General features: G+C 34.6%; 1 protein-coding gene across 1 annotated transcript; it reads left to right on the top strand.

Annotated features, from left to right (window-relative positions):
* The first annotated feature begins 605 nt into the window (after nt 1-605).
* LOC124930137 lies at nt 606-7,249 on the top strand. Its single transcript, XM_047470498.1, has 4 exons — nt 606-764; nt 1,397-1,607; nt 1,693-6,459; nt 6,915-7,249. The coding sequence occupies exons 1-3, from the start codon at nt 606-608 to the stop codon at nt 6,435-6,437; spliced, it is 5,115 nt and encodes a 1,704-aa protein (XP_047326454.1). The 3' UTR covers nt 6,438-6,459; nt 6,915-7,249.
* Nucleotides 7,250-19,589: the final 12,340 nt, after the last annotated feature.

Genomic DNA, 19,589 nt, shown 5'->3' with positions numbered 1-19,589 from the left:
ATTGATTTAGTTTCTTCTAAACCTTGATTCATTCTAATTTATATTATTATCTAAAGACACATAAATTTATCATACCAATATAACCAGCATCTCCTATCTAACATTTGTGCATTTTAGCCAATTATTTTCTTTGATTTTTAATATTATTATCAAGATTTTAACAATTAAATCAATTAAAATTGATCTATATTTATAATTTTATGTATAAATATTCTCTTACAATACATACTATTTTACTTTTACTTGTATATACTAATTTAGACTTTGTGTATAGATTGTTTAACTTAAACCATGTAAACCAGAATATTCTTGAAGGGAGTTAATGTAATATAACAAATAAGTTAAGATCAAATAAAAGGTTAATCAAACAAACCCCAGGCTTTGATAGACCTTTGATGGACAGATAGCTTCGGGAAGAAGAAAGACTGAAAGTCCTTGGAAGATTAAGGGGTGTAGAAAGAGAATGCTTTAATTATTGCTAGGCCCAAGGTTACACTGAGTAGAACATTAATTTTCCACTTTCCACTAATTTTCTAATCGTTACAAATCCAGCCGAATCTCCATATAACAGTACTAAGTTGAACAGTTGAACTGATCATTCGAAAATGGCGACACAGAAGGAACACATTGAGAAGATTCGAAGAGAGAAATTTTCCATTGGAGGTGAAGCTAACTCACTCAGAGATGATCTCAATAATGCTGTTACTTATCTCTCTACTGAGCTCTATGCTAAAGACGTCCATTTTCTAATGGAACTCATTCAGGTACATGTTTTATTTGATTTTTTAAAAGAAAAATAAACAAAACCCTTATAGCTCTTGTTTAGTGTTTCATATTGGGCTACATAAATTCATGATGAAATATTAGATTGTTTTGAGTTGAATTGATTATTGAAAAGATATGATTTAGAAATAATCCAATATCAAACTAGCTTCAAATGTATATTGTTACATTAACTAAAGGAAAAAATATCTCTTATTACTATTTCTAGATGTGTTGTTAAGTTCTTGGAACTCTTGTGAAGATAAATAAAAAAATAGGAAAGATTTTGTTCAAATTCACAGCCTAAATTAGCTTAATATTTAAGATGTTATTTACGTATAAACTAGTTAAATGTCAAGTAAGTCATTTAAGAAACATTTGAAAATTAGTGTAGGTACTTTTACATTATTTTCATTTCAAAATATCCCCACTATTTAAATCATATTTAAATTTGACACTATACTTTTAAAATTGTTGAAATATTAGAAGTATTTTGCCTAAATCACTAGTTTGTATACATCTAATTTACCCAGCAGCATATTGTCACTTCTTTTGACAAAAACTAGAAGAACAGCTTAACTTTCCAGTTCAATTGGTACTTTTGTTATAATTATAATTTCAATTTTGTTTGCAGAATGCTGAAGACAATGAGTATGATGAAGGGATTGCACCCTCTTTGGAGTTTGTGATAACATCTGAAGACATTACAGCAACCGGGGCTGCATCCACTTTACTCATTTTTAACAATGAGAAAGGGTTCTCACCTAAAAACATCGAGTCCATTTGCAGTGTTGGATCATCCACAAAGAAAGGCAAACGCAAACAGGGCTATATTGGGGAAAAAGGTGATTGATCTTCTTCTTTCACTATTTTTTTTAAGTTCAATTTCACTACTTTGTTTTGACTTGAAATGCAATTGATTTAATTCAGGCATTGGGTTCAAGAGTGTGTTCTTGATCACACAACGACCTTATATATTCAGCAATGGATATATGATAAGATTTAATGAAGAGCCTTGCTCGGACTGTAATGTCCGGTATATAGTTCCAGAATGGGTTGATGATAACCCAACCATTTCCTCAATTGAGAAGATTTATGGCTCTAAAAATTGCATTCCAACAACTACAATTGTGTTGCCACTGAAAGATGACAAGATCAAACCTGTGAAAAATCAGTTATCAACTATTCACCCCGAGCTTCTGTTGTTCCTTTCTAAGATTAGAAAGCTTTCGGTGAAGGAAGATTGTGATGATCCCGGGCTTCGCACAATCACTTCAATATCCATTGCCAGTGAAACAAATTTTCTCTCAAGGAAAAACATTGATGCAGATTCTTATTTGCTTCATCTATCTTCCGATGAGGAAGGAGAATGTGGCTACCATATGTGGAGGCAACGGTTTCCTGTAACTCAGGAGCATAAAGTGGATATAAGGAAGGATGTTGAAGAATGGGTGTTGACTTTATCTTTTCCTGTTGGGCAGCGGCTCAATCGAGGATTGAAGTCCCCTGGAGTCTATGCATTTCTTCCTACCGAGATGTGTTCCAATTTCCCATTCATTGTGCAAGCAGATTTTATCTTGGCTTCATCTAGAGAAACAATTTTAATGGATAGCAAATGGAACAAAGGAATTCTTGGTTGTGTGCCTACTGCCTTTGTTAATGCATTTTGTTCTTTGGTCAAAACATCAGAAGAAGACACTCCTGTATCCACTTTGGTTTCCATGTTCGACTTTTTGCCCATCAACAGTTCTAGCTATTCTGTGTTGAATGATGTGAGGGAAAAAATAAAAGCTAAACTGGTTGAAGAAAGTATAGTTCCTTGTGAGTCGTATACAAGACAAAGGTGTTTCAATAAACCAAGTGAAGTGGGTAGGCTTAATTCTGATTTTCGCGGTATATTGGTCAAGGCTGAGAAGCAAGGTGTTAGTTTACAGAGTATCTCGTCCCATGGGAAATATATTCTAAATTCTTCCTTTGATAAACCCAAACACAATGATGTTTTGGACTTTTTGGGGTTAAAACAAGTTGAATATGAGTGGTATGCCAAGTTCATAAGAGGCTCTAATTTAATCATGGGTGTATCGGACGATGTTTATTTAGAGATTCTTTATTTTATAGCTAAGCATTGGAATTCTCATTTCTGCAATACTAGCCTGAAAGACATCCCAATTCTGAAGTATGTGGGTCCTCATGGTGATGTATCTTTGTACACACTAAATCAATCATTAAATAACAATCATGTTTATGTTTCATCTAAATGTGATCAAATTTCATGGTTGATCGACTGGAATAAGGAAATTAGATGTCAGAAAAACATGGTTTTTATGCCTATGCTTACTCAAAAATCACTTCATCAGTGTTCTAACAAGAAGGTGATTCTCAATTGGTTAATGAGCAAAGGAGATGTTCGTGAGATGGATGTTGGCTTGTACGCAAGTCATTTGATCACTAATATCAACAATGATAAGAAACTAGCCTTTTCCTTCATGCATTTCTTATATCATTCACATTCACAAGGATATTTTTCAGCTCAAAGTATTATAAAATTGTGTCCCCAAGTGCCTATTGTGAACAATTACGGTACTATACATGTGAATTGCAAAGGAATTCTAGTACCTGCTCATGGGAGCAAATGGGTTGGCTTGCTTGGAGCCAATCCATGGAAACATGAAGGATATATTGAGCTATCAGAAAGCTATTTGGCTTCTGGATTATATGCTGGTAAAAGGACTGCTTCTAATGAGATCATGCAGTTCCTTAAAAATTATTTTGCAGCCGCTGATCTTCCATTCATATCTCCTCCGGCTGCTACGATTCCCACAATGTTGGGCCCTCTAACCAAGGAAAACGCATTCTTGGTATTTAAATGGATTCGTTATTTGAGACAGAACAGAGTTGGTATGCCTGAGAAATTATTGAACTGCATCAAAATTGGTAATTGGATGAAGATATCATTTGGTGGATCCTCTGGTTATAGGTCTCCTTCACAGTCGTTCTTGCCAAGTTCATCATGGGGATATCTTTTACAACTTGAAGACTCTTTTCTCGTTGATATTCCAATAATTGATAAGAAATTTTATGGTGATGAAATAGTTGAATACAAGGATGAGCTGAAACAAATTGGTGTCATGTTTGAATATGGAGAAGCCTGTGAATATGCTGGGAAGCATCTTATGGCTTTGGCAGCTTCTTCTGCTTTAACTAAAGAGAATGCCTTTTCAATACTGAAGCTCATTAGGTTTCTAAGGGAAAAAATGTTGTCTCCTGTTGATTTTATTAACAGTGTCAAGGATGGAAGATGGCTTAGAACTTCTAAAGGTGTTAGATCTCCGGTGGGTTCTGTTTTATTTAGTCAGGAATGGAAAGTGGCATCTCAGATAAGTGACATCCCGTTCATTGATCAAGATTACTATGGACGGGAAATACTATCTTTTAAAGCTGAACTTGAGTTATTGGGTATCATAGTTCAGTTCAACAATAATTACAAACTTGTTGTTGATTGCTTGAAATCTTCAGGATCTTTTGGCAGTTTGAGTGCTGACTGTACATTTTTTATGTTGAATTGCATTCGCAACGTAAGGTCTAATAACGGAATAATTGATGTTTTGAAAGGAAAGAAGATTTTGAAAACAAACAAGGGCTTCATGTCTCCATCTGAATCTTTCTTGCTGCATTCTCAATGGGGTAGTCTTTTGCAAATTTTCAATGTCTTCCCACTAATTGATGTTCAATTCTATGGTAGCACCATTTCCTCGTATGAGAATGAGTTAAAGGTAATTGGCGTTAAGGTGGATTTTGAGACTGCATGCAAAGAGTTTGGTTGCAAGTTCAAGGATCTGGCATCAAAAAATTGCATAAACAGAGATAATGTCCTCTCGTTCCTTGAATGCTGGAGTAGGCTTACTGATTTGGGTTATAGATTTCCAGAAGATCTCAAGAGCTCTATCAAGAACGTGAAATGGTTACGAACTACTCTGTGTGATTATCGGTTGCCAAAAGAATGCATTTTGTTTGGGGCTGAATGGAAATCTATATCTGCAATTGCTCGGCTCCCATTTATTGATGATAGTGAAGAGTATTATGGCAAGGCCATCCACAATTATACGAAGGAGTTGAAAAACATGGGAGTTAATACTTCTTTTAAAGAATGTTATAGCTTTGTGTTTGAGGGCCTTTCTTTAATATCTGATCCTTGCAATATAACTCCTGAAAATGTGTATTCTCTTTTAGAATCCATCAAAAACTCACAACTTCAGAACAAGCCTCTTTCCGAGTCTCTTATGAAGAAACTGAATAAGAAGTGGGTCAAAACAACTGCTGGCTACCGGGCTCCTAAAGAGTTCTTGTTCTTTGACTCGGAGATGAACTGCTTGAAACGAATTGATGGACCATTTATCGACGAAGAGTTTTATGGGCCTAAGATTACATCATACATGGATGAATTCAGGGCACTGGAATATAGCTCTAACATTTCTCTTCTGGCCAGACATTTAGAATTTCATTCAAATCTTGACACTATCACTCGTGTATACAGTTATTTGAAAAACTGTAATTGGGAGTGCGGAGATGACAGTAGTGTAAAAATTTGGATTCCAATTGATAGAGAGAATGGAAATTGGGTGGCTGCTGAAGATTGTGTCATAAGTGATGGTGATAATCTCTTTGGCACTGCATTTAATGTTTTGGAGAAATTTTATGACAAAAAATTACAAGATTTCTTCTCGAATGCTTTTAAAGTTAAGCGTCATCCTTCACTAGATGATTATCTACGACTCTGGAAGACTTGGGAAGGTTCACGTGAGACTTTGTCTCAAGCAGAGTGTTTTGCATTCTGGCGGGTTGTTCACAAGAATTGGACCTTAAAGACGGAGAAAACTCTGACAGAAGAGTTGGTGAAATTGCCTGTTTACTCTGGATCGAGTGATATCATACTTTCTCTTAAGGAAGATGTGTTCATTGCTGATGACCTTCAACTGAAGGATCTCTTTCAACGTACTTGGTTGAAACCGTTGTTTGTGTGGTATCCTGAGCCTAGTTCTTCGCTGTTGCCATGGGAAAAGTTGCTATCAATTTACAGAAAGATAGGTGTACGGACTATAACTGAATGTGTAACAAAAGATGATTCGTTGATTTTGGACGAGGTTAAGATGGAAAAAGTTTCCCAAAGCAAAATATTCATTTGCAAAGCCTTTCTCAAACTCATTCTTGGTTTTCTGGGTAATTCATCTCTGAAAATGGAATCGAAAGAGAGGCATGAATCTGTTACAAACCTCCTTAATGCCACGGTATTTCAAACAGTGGAACCGGTTACCATGAGCTACAGTTTGCCTTTATCAAATGGGGAGAATGTAAGTGCTTCACTGACAAGGATGATTGGATGGGATAGAGAAAATTCCAAACTCTTTTATCAGAAGAGTGATGGGTCAAGCTGTAGAGGTTACAAAGCCGAGATTGAATTTGCAACTTATTATTCTGAAACCGTTTCTGAAGGTCTGTTATGGGAGCATAATGAAGATCAGAAGTCCCAGTTGGCTGAACTTATCAAGATAGGGTTGCTACTCAAACTAGATGAAGATGCAATTGATTTCTTAATGAGAACTAAAAATCTGCAGATTTTCTCAGTGGATGACGAGTTCCTTTCTCGGTCCTTCCCTTCTGGATCATCTGAAGAATAGCATGCTAGTAATTCATGGAAAGGTATGTGAGCTCTTCTTATGATTATATTTCAACCTTTTATTTTCTAAAAGATAGTTTATTTTGTTACTAATTTGCTTTTACTTTCTTTTCTAAAATCAATTCTTCATGTTCTGTATTTCAGTTGTCTTTCTGTTTACTTTATATTTTAGAATCTTTCCACGATATTGCAATGCAAGGATAATTTGCTTTGACATGTTCACTACAAAACTTAAAAAAGGGGAAGATAATTCTTCTATTGTTTTCTACCTGCCTATGACAATAGTTCTTCTCCGGTTTTCTTTTGTTGAAACATGTTTTTATTGTTTTTCATGCTGTTAGAATGCGGTCATGTATCGTGATTTGTGAACTTATCATCACCTCATTCAAGTTTTAAGCATTCCTTCAAAGTTTAATTGACTAATTGTTCTTCTTTCTCTTGTTTAATTATATTTAAAATTCTAATTTACTTATTGTAGGTTGGGGAGATTTGGAATAATATGAAGCATATTTTGCTTAGTTCTGTTCTGTTATGTATTTTGGGTGAAAATGGCGTAGAAGCCTTTTAGTATGACAAGGTAATGCTTTATCTTTTGAAAATTGTGCTTGAATGATTGGTCTAACTAATCACTTGTGTGTTAGAACTGTGGTTGGTTGACAGATAGCTTGTTTGTAAGTGATTTTAAAAACTTGTCTTTGCTGTGTTTACTTGTTATAATATTGACTTAGTTATCTCATTTACTTTTTGTTGATCCTCTTAAATTGATTTCAAATGGGTCAAATCTAATGCATTACGAGCTTATAAATATATCTTCAATATTGATCTCGTGTATCTTAGGTTCATCAGTTTTAGGTTGTGTTATTATATGTTATCCCTTTTTTATCTTATGGAGTACTCTTTATCATCACACATTTGAAAGCTCTAAAATGTCAAACTTTGATATCTGAGGTACATTATTAGAAGCATCAAAGGTTCACATCCTCAAAAAAGATACAATTCAGGTTTTTAGTAGGCAACCTATTTATGGTAAGTGTTGCCATTATGATTGAATGAGTCTATAATTTTTGTGGTATACTAGCTTCATACATTAAGGCCATAGTTACCTGCAATATATTCATGTATTGCCTCTCCCCTGTTCTATTATGTTGAGGATACCCTTAATATCATAAGATGTGTCCATTTAGATTTACTAACTCATCGACATTGGTCGACATATATATGACTAAAATGATCCCGGTCCATTCATTTGTTTCATATTGAGATTTGTACATATATGTTGGTTAGAAGACATACCTTCAAATTGTTGTTATTTTGTGTATGCCATGTCAGCTATTCTTGTGATTATTAAATCTAAGATTTTCCTTTCCTGACAGTAGCATTTTTTCAGATTTCGTGTTGAACATGTTTTTGTTACTTCCGGATGTTAGAATTCGGTGAGATCTCTGCCATCTCATTCTTGTTTTCTAAGCATTTTTTATTTTGCTGTGTAGGATGGGGAGGTTTGGAACAATATGAAGCATATTTTGCACAGTTTTTGGGTCAAGGTCAATAATATGAACAATATTTTGCTAATGTATTTTGGGTAAAGATGACATAGAAGTGTTATTTCTATGATAAATTAATGCTTGAACTTCTGGAAAAACTTGTATGAATGATTGGTTTAACTAACTAATCAATGAGTGTGTTAGAACTATGGTTGATTGACAATATTTATCTCTTCTGAAAATGATTTTAAAGATTGTTTTTTGCTGAGTTCAAAGTCTTTTAACATTGTTTCAATACCTTGTTAGTTCATAAATTGAATTCATTATTTTTCGTGAAATAAAGTGGTTTAGATTGGGGTTCGGGTTAAACCATCTCTTACTCACCCCTACTCAACAAAGAGTTTGAAACTCCTAAACACAACAAACGAATATGCTTATAACTTTCTACAACCACTTTATATGACTTAACCAAAGAATATGCTTATAACTTTCTACAACCACATGATATGACTTAACCTCTTTCCACTTTTTTTAAGTTGTGGTTGACCCACACAAGTCTGAATGTAATATCTTCAGCTTCTGAGTTGATCTCCAACCACTTTCTTTCTTCATTTTCTTTCTATGTTGCTTTCTAACTAAACATTGCTTACCATCTTCTCTGGAACTAGTTTGCATAGTTTATATGACTAAATTTCTTGTGCCAAAAATATGATACATCCCTATAAACTTGTCATTAATGGATTATACATAATTATATTCAATTATTCTAGAAAATTTCAAGTTTTATTGCCTTTTGGGAGTCTACATATACACATCTTTCTCAAGATTACTATGAAAAAATACATTTTTTCGTAAAGTTGTTACAAGAACCAGTTTTTAGCATAAGATAAAGCAAGATAAGTTATTTTTGATTTTAACTCTTTTTGGTCACACTTTATATTTGATCACATATGTATTCAAGTTTTTTTTGGTTTGTCCACCTTACAACCAATAGGTTTGTCTTCATTTAAAAGTTGAACTAAATTTCATGTCTTATTATCTTCTATGAATTTTTTGCTTTATTGAACAAAAAATTAAATTCACAAAAATTAATGTCACTTAAAAGTTAATTTTCATGGTTGTGTAATTTTGGATGTACAGTTTATTAAAAAGTAATTTGTTGTTTATTCAAAGTTAAACTGTTCATTTTTATTGAAATCATAAATATTTTCCAGGGTTGGTATAATGAGGATCTCCAAGTCATCTAACATTATTTGAAAATTAACAAAAGCAACGTGTACTTTATTTTTAGTAATAAACTTGTATCTAGATTTTATAACAAACATTCCACCCTAATCTTCTGTTACGAAAAAGTTTTATGTGTATCTGTTATATATTAAAAAATAGATAATTTATAATAAAAAAATCATAAAAAAAGAAAGCCCGTTTCTAATACAAAACCAAATGTTTTTTCAGATTGTTGTCTCTCTATCATGTTACTATACATTACCTCTAATGTGAAGCCCACTTCAAATAAAACTATATAATAGTCTCTTAATAATAATAATAATAATAATAATAATAATAATAATAATAATCTTTGTTTTTATTTTATAAATAATAATATTAAATTTTATTTTTATTTAGAAATAATAAAATAATATTTTATATAAAAAATATACAATTACTATAATACTTAATAGATTTCAAAAAATAATAAAAAAAATATGCATTTTCATTTTTTATTTCATAAAACTTACATAATAACACGATAATTATCTAACAATGATATAATTATTTGTTTATAATTAAATCATTTATTATCTAACAATAATAATACTTATAGTAATCTAACAATAATATAATTATTTTTTATCTAACAATAATATAATTATTATAATTAAAAAGTATAAATGTACAAACGTATTTTTCACTACAGTTCATTTTGATCCGAAGTTTGGTGATACTCCGGAAATGGCTTTCGCGCTTCATTCTTCGTACTCGTTTTAAAAACGGTCTCTACTTACTTGACTTTTGAAAATTAGTTATATAACGTTTGAGTTTTAACCGATTATTTTTTCGGTCCTAGTCATGTTACTAGGTTTTAATTATTTAAAATATTGAAACAACAATATTTAAATGATGGTACATGTTGTAGATGATAACTAGGAAAGAGTATATCTGAAGAACATCAGTCATTTTAAGGATGTTAAAGTTTAGAAATAAACACCAAACAAGCCTTAGTTAAAATATTTTTTTGTTGAAATATCCTAAAAATATTTAGAAATCATTTTGTAATCCCTCAAGATTTTTAGAAAATAGTTTGGGGGTTCCAAAATTACAAAAATAATTTTGAGTTTATAAAAGTAGAATCAAACAGGCCTTAGTTTCGTTTTTATCGGTCGGGGTCTGGGATCCTCGGTCAAACCTCTCGGTCCAGGCTAACAAGCCTCGATCGAGGTGCTAAGGACTCTCGATTATTGACTGAAATCCACGGTCGGGGTGTAAGAACCCCATAGTCATGGGCTAGCTCGGGGATAAGTCCCTCGGTTCTAAGTTTGGGAATTCTCGGTCCTAAGTCGAGATTCCTCAGTCATAGGGTTAGACCTCTCGGTCCTAGGTTTAGACCTCTCGGTCTTGGGTTTAGACCTCTCAGTCTTGAGTTTTGACCTCTTAGTCCTAGATTAGACCTCTTAGTCCTAGATTAGACCTCTCGGTCCTAGATGTAAAAATTCTCAAACGGACCTCTCGGTCCTAGGTGAAGTACACCAGTTGGACCTCTTGATCCTAATTCAAGAACATCGGTCGGACCTATCAATTCTATCGAATTTCTCGGTTGAACCTCTCGGTCCTAGATCTCAGTTTGGACCGAAGATCATCGATTGTACCTCTCGATCCTAGGTCGAGACTCTCGGTCCTTAAGAACACCAAAGTTGCAAGTTTTGTAACTTTGATTTGAGCTCGGATTCTTTGATCCAAGAGCTTGGGTGGCTTCACAAAGCTCCCAAGAACATGTTGATCATCATGTGAATGTATCAATCGACATTGATGATGATCAATTTGTTCAAAACAGTTTGTGATAAAAAATCGCGTGTTTGATTTTAAAGTTGTTTTTAAGTGTAAGGAGCTATCCAATAACATCCTTACACTACATACACTTGAATGGTAAAAAAAGAATATTGACTGTTCGTTTGGACCAAATCAAGAACTCAAAAATTTCAATTATTTTGAATTTTGATCAAACATGATCAGAATGGATTAAACATGATCCAAACAGTTTCCAACATCATTAAAATCATGTTGGGATGCTTTGTGGGCCGTGATCCAAAAGGATTAGCCCAAGAACAACAAACTTGATTTTCGAATTTTATAAAGTTCAAATTTAAGTATTTCTGTTTAAGGTTGATTGATTGTTTCTAACATATACAGAAAGTTCATATGCGATCCTATGATCGATTTTCAACCATAAAACACCATAACCAAATAACATACAAGCTTTTACAATTTGAAATATAAAAATTTCAAATTCAAACCGGAAATATGAATTAGAATATTATTGAAATCTTAGCAAGGATTGGAGAACACTCCTAGGAACTTAGGAAAGCTTTTGGGATGCTCAGATTCAAACTTTAAGGCCTTATACAGAATTTTCGAAAAATCCGAAAGCTTAAAGATTTAATGGAAGATTTCTAAATATTTTTGATTGGAAGTTGGAGATCGATTTCTTGGCTTCGAATTTGTTCAGGGAGGCTATTTATAGCCTCTCGAAGTTTGTTGGATGACTCAAGTGGACTGAATCCTCCAAAATTCATTTATGGTAATTTGGTTGTTCTTCATTAACTTGGTCGAAATAAGGAGGAATCATCCCTATTTATGCATGAGATATGATCACTGTAGTAGGGTGATAATTTCACCTTTCAAATTAGCCGAAAAGGAGGAATGTGGAGGAATTTCCACTTTTGAAAAATCAAAAGTGAATCAATTCTTACCCTTCTGGAGATCGCGACGAAGAAGATGATTGGGGAACAAAAATGACGTCGTTTCGAGACTGTGGCGCGTTCCGTTAGCGATCCTTTCAACGTTGTTGGCGTTAGTGCGTTCAGTTAGTGATTTGGCTAATGTGCGTTAGCCAATCGGGTGAGACGTGGACGCGCACTTCTTCGGTTATAGCCGGCTACGCGAACATGTGTAGAGCGTTGGATGGGATTCCAATTCCCAACCATGGGCTGTGTTTTCGGCTGTAACTTTTCTTTTGAGTTTCGACTACACCCGATTACTAATTTTATTTTTATTTTAAAACCTTAAAGGTTTGTTTGAAATTGATTTTCTTTCACCCTTTTGGCTCTAATTTTGATCTTTTTAAATATACAAAATATTAAAATAAATATGGTAAATATTTTACCATTTTTTTTTATATTTTAGGGTTAAATAAATAATTTTTGGAAATGAAACGGGTACCACATTTCATTCTAAATAATTTATTTTTGTCCACTGGATTTTTCTAAAATTATTTTAAGATAAAATGAGTGCAACATTTATCCCAAATAATTTTATTTTTTTGTTTTGGCCTTTTACCCTTAATTAGTTTTATTAATTATCAAAATAATTAATCTTAATTAATTATTTTAATTGGGTTTTTGGATATGGGGTTAATTATTTTGATTTTATTTATTCAAAAATAAATCAAAATAATTATTTTAATATTATAAATTGGAGTGTTGATTTTTTGTGCTTATAGAGTGCCCCTCTCGAATCGAGTTTGAATATAACAAACTAGTATTTAAAACGTTGATTCGAGTATGACATTTAGCACTAAAATATCTTGTCAAATTTATAATGAGGAAGTTAGGAAAGATGGAACATGCTGCCTGTTGTAATTGGAGTGACTTGCTGATGCTATGTGTAGTAGTTGTCGAGGTACTTCCAAGCGTTGCTTTAGGATCTTTTTTGCTGGTTATCTAACAAGGATAATTCTTGGAGAATCATGTTTTATAGATCTTAAAAAATTACCTGTAAAATTTATGGGATAATGATAGGTATTGAAACATCAACTCTTATTGGGCATGAATATCAATAGATTATCTATGTTTTAGTAATATACAAATGGCTAAGGGTTTTGTTTAAGAGATATGTAGGGAACATGAATGTTTTTGTAACGTTCATGTGGGTTACTAACAAGTAACATTTTTAGAGTGATCATAAATATATGATCATGAGATTATCAACAGATGAGTCTTGGTAAAAGCTAATAAGCTTGCCTAAAGGTCTTACTAACACGTGATGCCTAGGGTGATCATATATAAATGATCGTGGTACCATTGACGTATGTGTTTATCGTGGGAGTTAACAATCTTTCCACGGAGTTACCAATAAGTAAGGTTTGAAAGTAATCATGAACAACTTGATCGTGGTGCTATCAATATTTAGACTTTTGCAAGTTAGAAGGAGAGTACCTATCGACAAATAGGATTTTGTTGGGATACCTATCGAGAGATAGAGTTTGCTTGGGTACCTATCAAGAGATAGGGGTTTTGTTTAACCTATCGAGTGATAGAGTTTTGTTTGAGGACCTATCGAGGGATATAGTTTTATCAGGACCATGTACGAATGATCTCTAAGTTTTGTCAACAAACAAGGCTTTATTTTGGAGTATAAGGTTGTGATTGATGTCGCATGAGGAGATACCTACCGAGAGATAGTGATTTTGTACCTATCGAGCGATAGGATTTGGAGTACCTATTTTGATGACAAGGTTTAGAATACCTATCGAGCGATAGGGTTTATATTACCTATTTGGATGATAGAGTTTTGTTTGAGGACCTATCCAAAAATAGGGTTTGAGTGACGGAGTCGTGTACGAACCATCTCTTGTCCTATCAAAATATAGCGTTTGAGTGATGGAGTCATGTACGAATGATCTCTCGACCTATGATAGATAGGGTCTGAGGGACGGAGTCGTGTACGAACGATCTTTCAACATATCGACATATAGGGTTTGAGTGACGGAGTCATGTACGAACGATCTCTCGACCTATCGACACATAGTGTTTGAGTGATGGAGTCGTGTATGAACAATCTCTCGACCTATTGACAAATATGATTTAGTTGCAGAGTCGTACACAAATGATGTCTTGACCTATTGACAAATAGGATTTAGTCACAGAGTCGTGTACGAACGACTTCTCGACCTATTGACAAATAAGATTTAGTGACGGAGTCATGTACGAACGATGTCTCGACCTATTGACAAATAGGATTTAGTCATAGAGTCGTGTACGAACGACGACTCAACCTATTGAAAAATATGATTTAGTCATAGAGTCATGTACGAATGACGTCTCGACCTATTGACAAATAGGATTTAGTCACAGAGTCGTGTACGAACGACGCTCGACCTGTTAACAAATTGAATTTAGTTGCGGAGTCGTATACAAACGACATCTTGACCTATTGATAAATTGGATTTAGTCATAGAGTCGTGTACGAATGATGTCTCGATCTATTGACAAATAGGATTTAGTCACAGAGTCGTGTACGAACGACGTCTCGACCTATTTACAAATAGGGTTTAATTGTGGAGTCGTATACAAATGACGTCTCGATATATTGACAAATATAATTTAGTCACAGAGTCATGTACAATTGATGTCTTGACTTATTGAAAAATAGAATTTAGTCACGGAGTTGTGTAAAAACGATGTCTCGATCTATTGATAAATAGAATTTAGTCACGGAGTCGTGTACGAACGACATCTTGACCTAGGGAAATTAGGGTTTGAAAATGGGTTTGTATATGTTAGATAAATTTGACCGGTCAATAAGAATTTAATAAAATAAACTTATTATGCAGGACCGGTCAAGAACTCCAACCGGTCAAGAACTCCAACCGATCAAGAAATCAAGCCGGCTAGAAGAAGCAAATGACATATCTAAAACCTGAAGCTATCCGGTTAAACTGAACAACCGGTAAATATAATTAGTTGAAGTGAAGAATACAATCCAAATCTAACGAGAAGACTATTTAGAGAAAGAAGTCAAGAATATCAAATTGAGAACAGTGTACAAATTGGTGCAAACAAATACTTTGAGTATATGCAGAAGATTACATCAATGGATCAGACTGTGACATTGCCATATTCATACAAGTCTGATGATACGTTGCAGGCTGTAGAAGATTGCCTGAAGAAAAGTTACCATTTTGGTATAAGTCAAATGAGCAACTTCCCAGGTGCAGAAAACTGTCCAACCGACAGTTGCTATAATCAAGCAAATACAAATGAAGTCGGTCTAATTCATGTCTTAAACGCATTTAATGCTATGCTGATCCTCTGCTCAACCAATCAGATTCAAGGATTGCCCTGAAGGTATCCGTTGAAGAAATGTGACCGTTGGCACATTTCACCTAAAAAAGGATAAACTGAAGAATAAAGATAGAGACACACAGAATGAAAACAAGTTATGAAGTTACAAAGTGATCAAAAGCCCTTATCTCTCTAAAAGATTAAAAGCTTAAGTGTGCATTTGTGAAGTGTATTACAATTTCTGTGAGAGTTGTAAGAGTGATTATCGAGCAGTAAATAAGACTCGATCGTGTATTGTGTTTGAGTATTCCTTAGTGAATATCCTTCTCGTTGTTTTAGAAGAAGGGGTGACGTAGGAGTTTTATCTCTGAACATCCATAAAAACCCGTGTCTTGTGCTCTATTTCCTATCGGCTCAATATCCGAACCGACTCACATCATTCTAACTGCCTCACTAATCTTCAAACCGACATTATTCAAATCTCACCTCTATCCATCTTGTGTGTGTTGCTTCAATCTGAAACAAACCACTTCCGCACTTGAACTCGGTTCAAGGGTTTGTGATAGCTTGTGTAGTATTGAAACCGGTGTTAATTCTTAACCAGATTAACGCCAACCGTTGAGGGTTGTCAGAGATTATTCTTTTGCCGGACCCCGGTCCACTATCGGCGATCTAGATCCTAACAATTGGTATCAGAGCAGTCAGTCTCAATACACAAGCAACACGGAGCAAGCAAGCATGGCTTTCAGCGTGAAGCCTTCAATGCTAGAAGGAGACGATTTTGCTAACTGGATAATATGCATGTATCTGCACCTAGTCACTATGGATGATGAGATGACATTCATTCTGTCTGATGGACCGATAAAGATTGAGAAAGACATAAAGGAATGGACAGCTGATGATAAAAGAAGAAATGATCTGGATAATCACTGTAGAAGCCACATCTTCAAGTCTCTGGACAGAAACACTTTCAGTAAGGTCAGAGAATGCAAAACTGCAAAGGAGGCATGGGAAACGATGATTCAACTCCATGAGGGAAATGAAAGAACCAAGGAAAACAAGATAATGGTGGCTACCCAGAAGTTTGAAAACATCAAAATAAAGCCAGGTGAAACCATGAAGGAATTCAGTGATCGATTCACAAATGTGGTAAATGAGATGTCGGTTCTCGGAAAGAAATATGATAACAAGGAAACAATCATCAAAGCTCTGAGATCTCTCCCTAGTGCATGGGACATAAAGACGATGGTGATGAGAGAATCAAACTGCCTAGACAAGATGAAGCTACACGATGTATTTGAGGATCTGAAGGTATATGAGTTTGAAATGAGATCCAGGATCGAAAATGAAGTATCAACGTCAACCGCTACTAAGGATCTAGTCACATCCATAGAACCAGCGGCTACTATGCCGATCAAATCTGTAGAACAATTCTCTGAGGATGCAATGACAATGCTTGCAAAGAAGTTTGGAAGATTCATGAATAAAAACCAACCGACAAACAACTACAACTACGGTGATAAATCTAATGTTAGGTGTTATAACTGTGATGGTTTGGGACATTATAGGTGTGAATGCAAAAGCCAAGATGGGATGACCGGAAACCAGATGATCAGAACCAAAGAAACAACTACCCACAAACCGGTGAAGGAAATGAAATTCAGAAAGCAATGATAGCCGATGATGGAGGAAGTCTATGGGCTCACAGTGACAGCGATGATGAAATCTCCTGCCTCATGGAAAATGAATAACAGGTTATGAAGAAACGACTAGGAAAACTCTGAGTGGTACCTGGACAGCGGCTGCTCCAGACATATGACTGGAAGTAGCAATTTTCTGACCGACATCAAAGTAGAAGCCGATTCAATGATAGTCTTTGGTGACAACTCAAGAGGTAGAACTATGGGCAAGGGTAAGATTGTCAATGGTAATTTAACGATTAACAATGTACTTCTTTTTGAAAATTTACACTTCAATTTTCTAAGTATCAGTCAAATGTGTGACGTTGGATATACTATAGAATTTCATAGATATGCATGTTTAGTTAAAGATTCTCAGGGTAACACATTACTAACCGGAAATAGGCTAGGAAATATCTACAAGGTAGACTGAAAGAATGAAATTGAATATCCTGTCTGTATGGTAGCTAGAAATGATCAAACTTGGATGTGGCATAAAAGATTAAACCACCTAAACTTCAAAACTATAAACTATATTCGCACTAAAAAGTTAGTTGAAAGAATTCCTGACATAAGATTTAATAAAGAAAAAATGTGTTCAGCATGTCAAATGGGTAAACAAATTAAATCAACCTTTAAGAGCAAAGGAAACATTCAGTCTAGCCAATGTCTGGAACTTCTTCACATGGATCTATTTGGACCGATTAGGGTCACCAGTTTAGGCGGTATGCATTACACTATGGTTGTTATTGCTGATTACTCTACATATACATGGGTCATATTTCTGGTATCCAAAAGTGACACCGCATCTAATTTGATTACACTGATTAAACGTTTACAAAATGAGAAATCAACACGTATAAATACTATTAAAAGTGATAGAGGAACCGAATTTACAAATAGTACTTTAAATACATTTCTTGAGGAATCCGGCATTAGACACGAGTTGTCCAGTGCTAGAACTCCTCAACAGAATGGCCTAGCTGAGAGAAGAAACCGAACTCTCAAGGAAGTCGCGAGGTCTATGATAGCCGATTCGGGTATTGCTAAAAAAATTTGGGCCGAATCTATTAGTACTGCATGTTATACACAAAACCAGTCTATGATTAACAAGCATCGCAATAAAACACCATACGAAGTATACTTTGATAGAGTTCCTAACATTCGATACTTTAGGATTTTCGATTGTAAATGCTACATTCACATAAATGACAAAAATTACTTAACTGCTTTTTATGCAAAATCTGATGTTGGGATAATGCTATGATACTCAGCGGTCAGTAAGGCATATAGAGTATATAATACTAGAACTTCAACCGTGAAAGAATCCCTTCATGTTGTATTCAATGAATTAGTTGAAAGTAACACTGCATCATCTTTTGATCTATACAACAGATTGGAAAATCAAAATATCCATTCTGATAGTGAAGATAAAATTCCAGTTTTCAGATGGTTTGTCCATGACCAAATGAGTATTGTTGAAACCCAGCCGGATCAAGCTGCCAAACAACAAGAAGCTGACACCTCAGTCTCAACTGAGGAAATCGGTCGGTCTGACATTATTGTTCAGCCTACTGATGTGTCTAGCCTTGATCAAATAATCGGTAATTTAGTAGATATCTCTAAACCGGATTTCAAAAGGAACATAAATCATCCTCTTGAGCTTATTATAGGTAACCCTTCACTACCCATCCAAACTAGGCAACAATTACTGGAAAAATATGAAAACTCCGCTTTCATATCCTAGATTGAGCCGAAAAAGGTGGATGAAGCATTGTTGGATCCGGATTGGATCTTAGCAATGCAAGAAGAGTTAAACCAGTTTGAAAGTAATAAAGTATGGTACTTAGTTCCTAAACCTAAAGATCAACCGGTTATCGGAACAAGATGGGTATTCAGAAATAAGCTCAATGAAAACGGTTGGTTACGAGGAACAAAGCTAGATTAGTAGCACAAGGATACAAACAGGAAGAAGGCATTGATTTTGAAGAATCATTTGCTCCTGTAGCTAGAATTGAAGCCATTAGAATCTTTCTAGCATTTGCTGCTTTCAAAAACTTGAAGGTATTTCAAATGGATGTTAAAAGTGCATTCTTAAATGGTGAATTACGTGAAAAAGTATACGTTGAACAACCACCCGGTTTTAAAAATGTTGACCTGATTAGTCATGTGTATCAACTAAACAAAGCTCTTTACGGCTTAAAACAAGCTCCTAGAGCTTGGTATGACACTTTAACAAACTTTCTGACCGATCATGACTTCACCATAGGTTCAATAGATAAAACTTTATTCAAATTCGAGAAGAAGGAACACATTTTACTTGTTCAAATATATGTAGACGACATCATTTTCGGCTCAACTAATCCCAAGCTATGCGATAAATTCTCAAAACTGATGACTAACAAGTTTGAAATGAGTATGATGGGAGAATTAAGTTTCTTCCTAGGTCTTCAGGTTCGACAAATTGAAGGAGGAACATTCATTAACTAGTCTAAATACACAAGGGAATTACTAAAGAATTTTGGGATGGAAACATGTTCTCCTACCTCCACCCCAATGAGTTCATCAATCAAGCTGGATAAAGATGAGGACGGTCATGGAGTAGACCTGACAACCTATCGTGGAATTATCGGTTCACTTCTCTACCTGACAGCAAGTTGACCGGACATATTATTTACGGTTGGAGTGTGTGGAAGATTCCAAGCTAATC

Source organism: Impatiens glandulifera, chromosome 3 (genome assembly GCF_907164915.1).
Source record: "Impatiens glandulifera chromosome 3, dImpGla2.1, whole genome shotgun sequence".
Classification (NCBI taxonomy): domain Eukaryota; kingdom Viridiplantae; phylum Streptophyta; class Magnoliopsida; order Ericales; family Balsaminaceae; genus Impatiens; species Impatiens glandulifera.
Note: the sequence above shows the minus strand (reverse complement) of the source record. Positions and strands in the feature narration are given on the sequence as shown.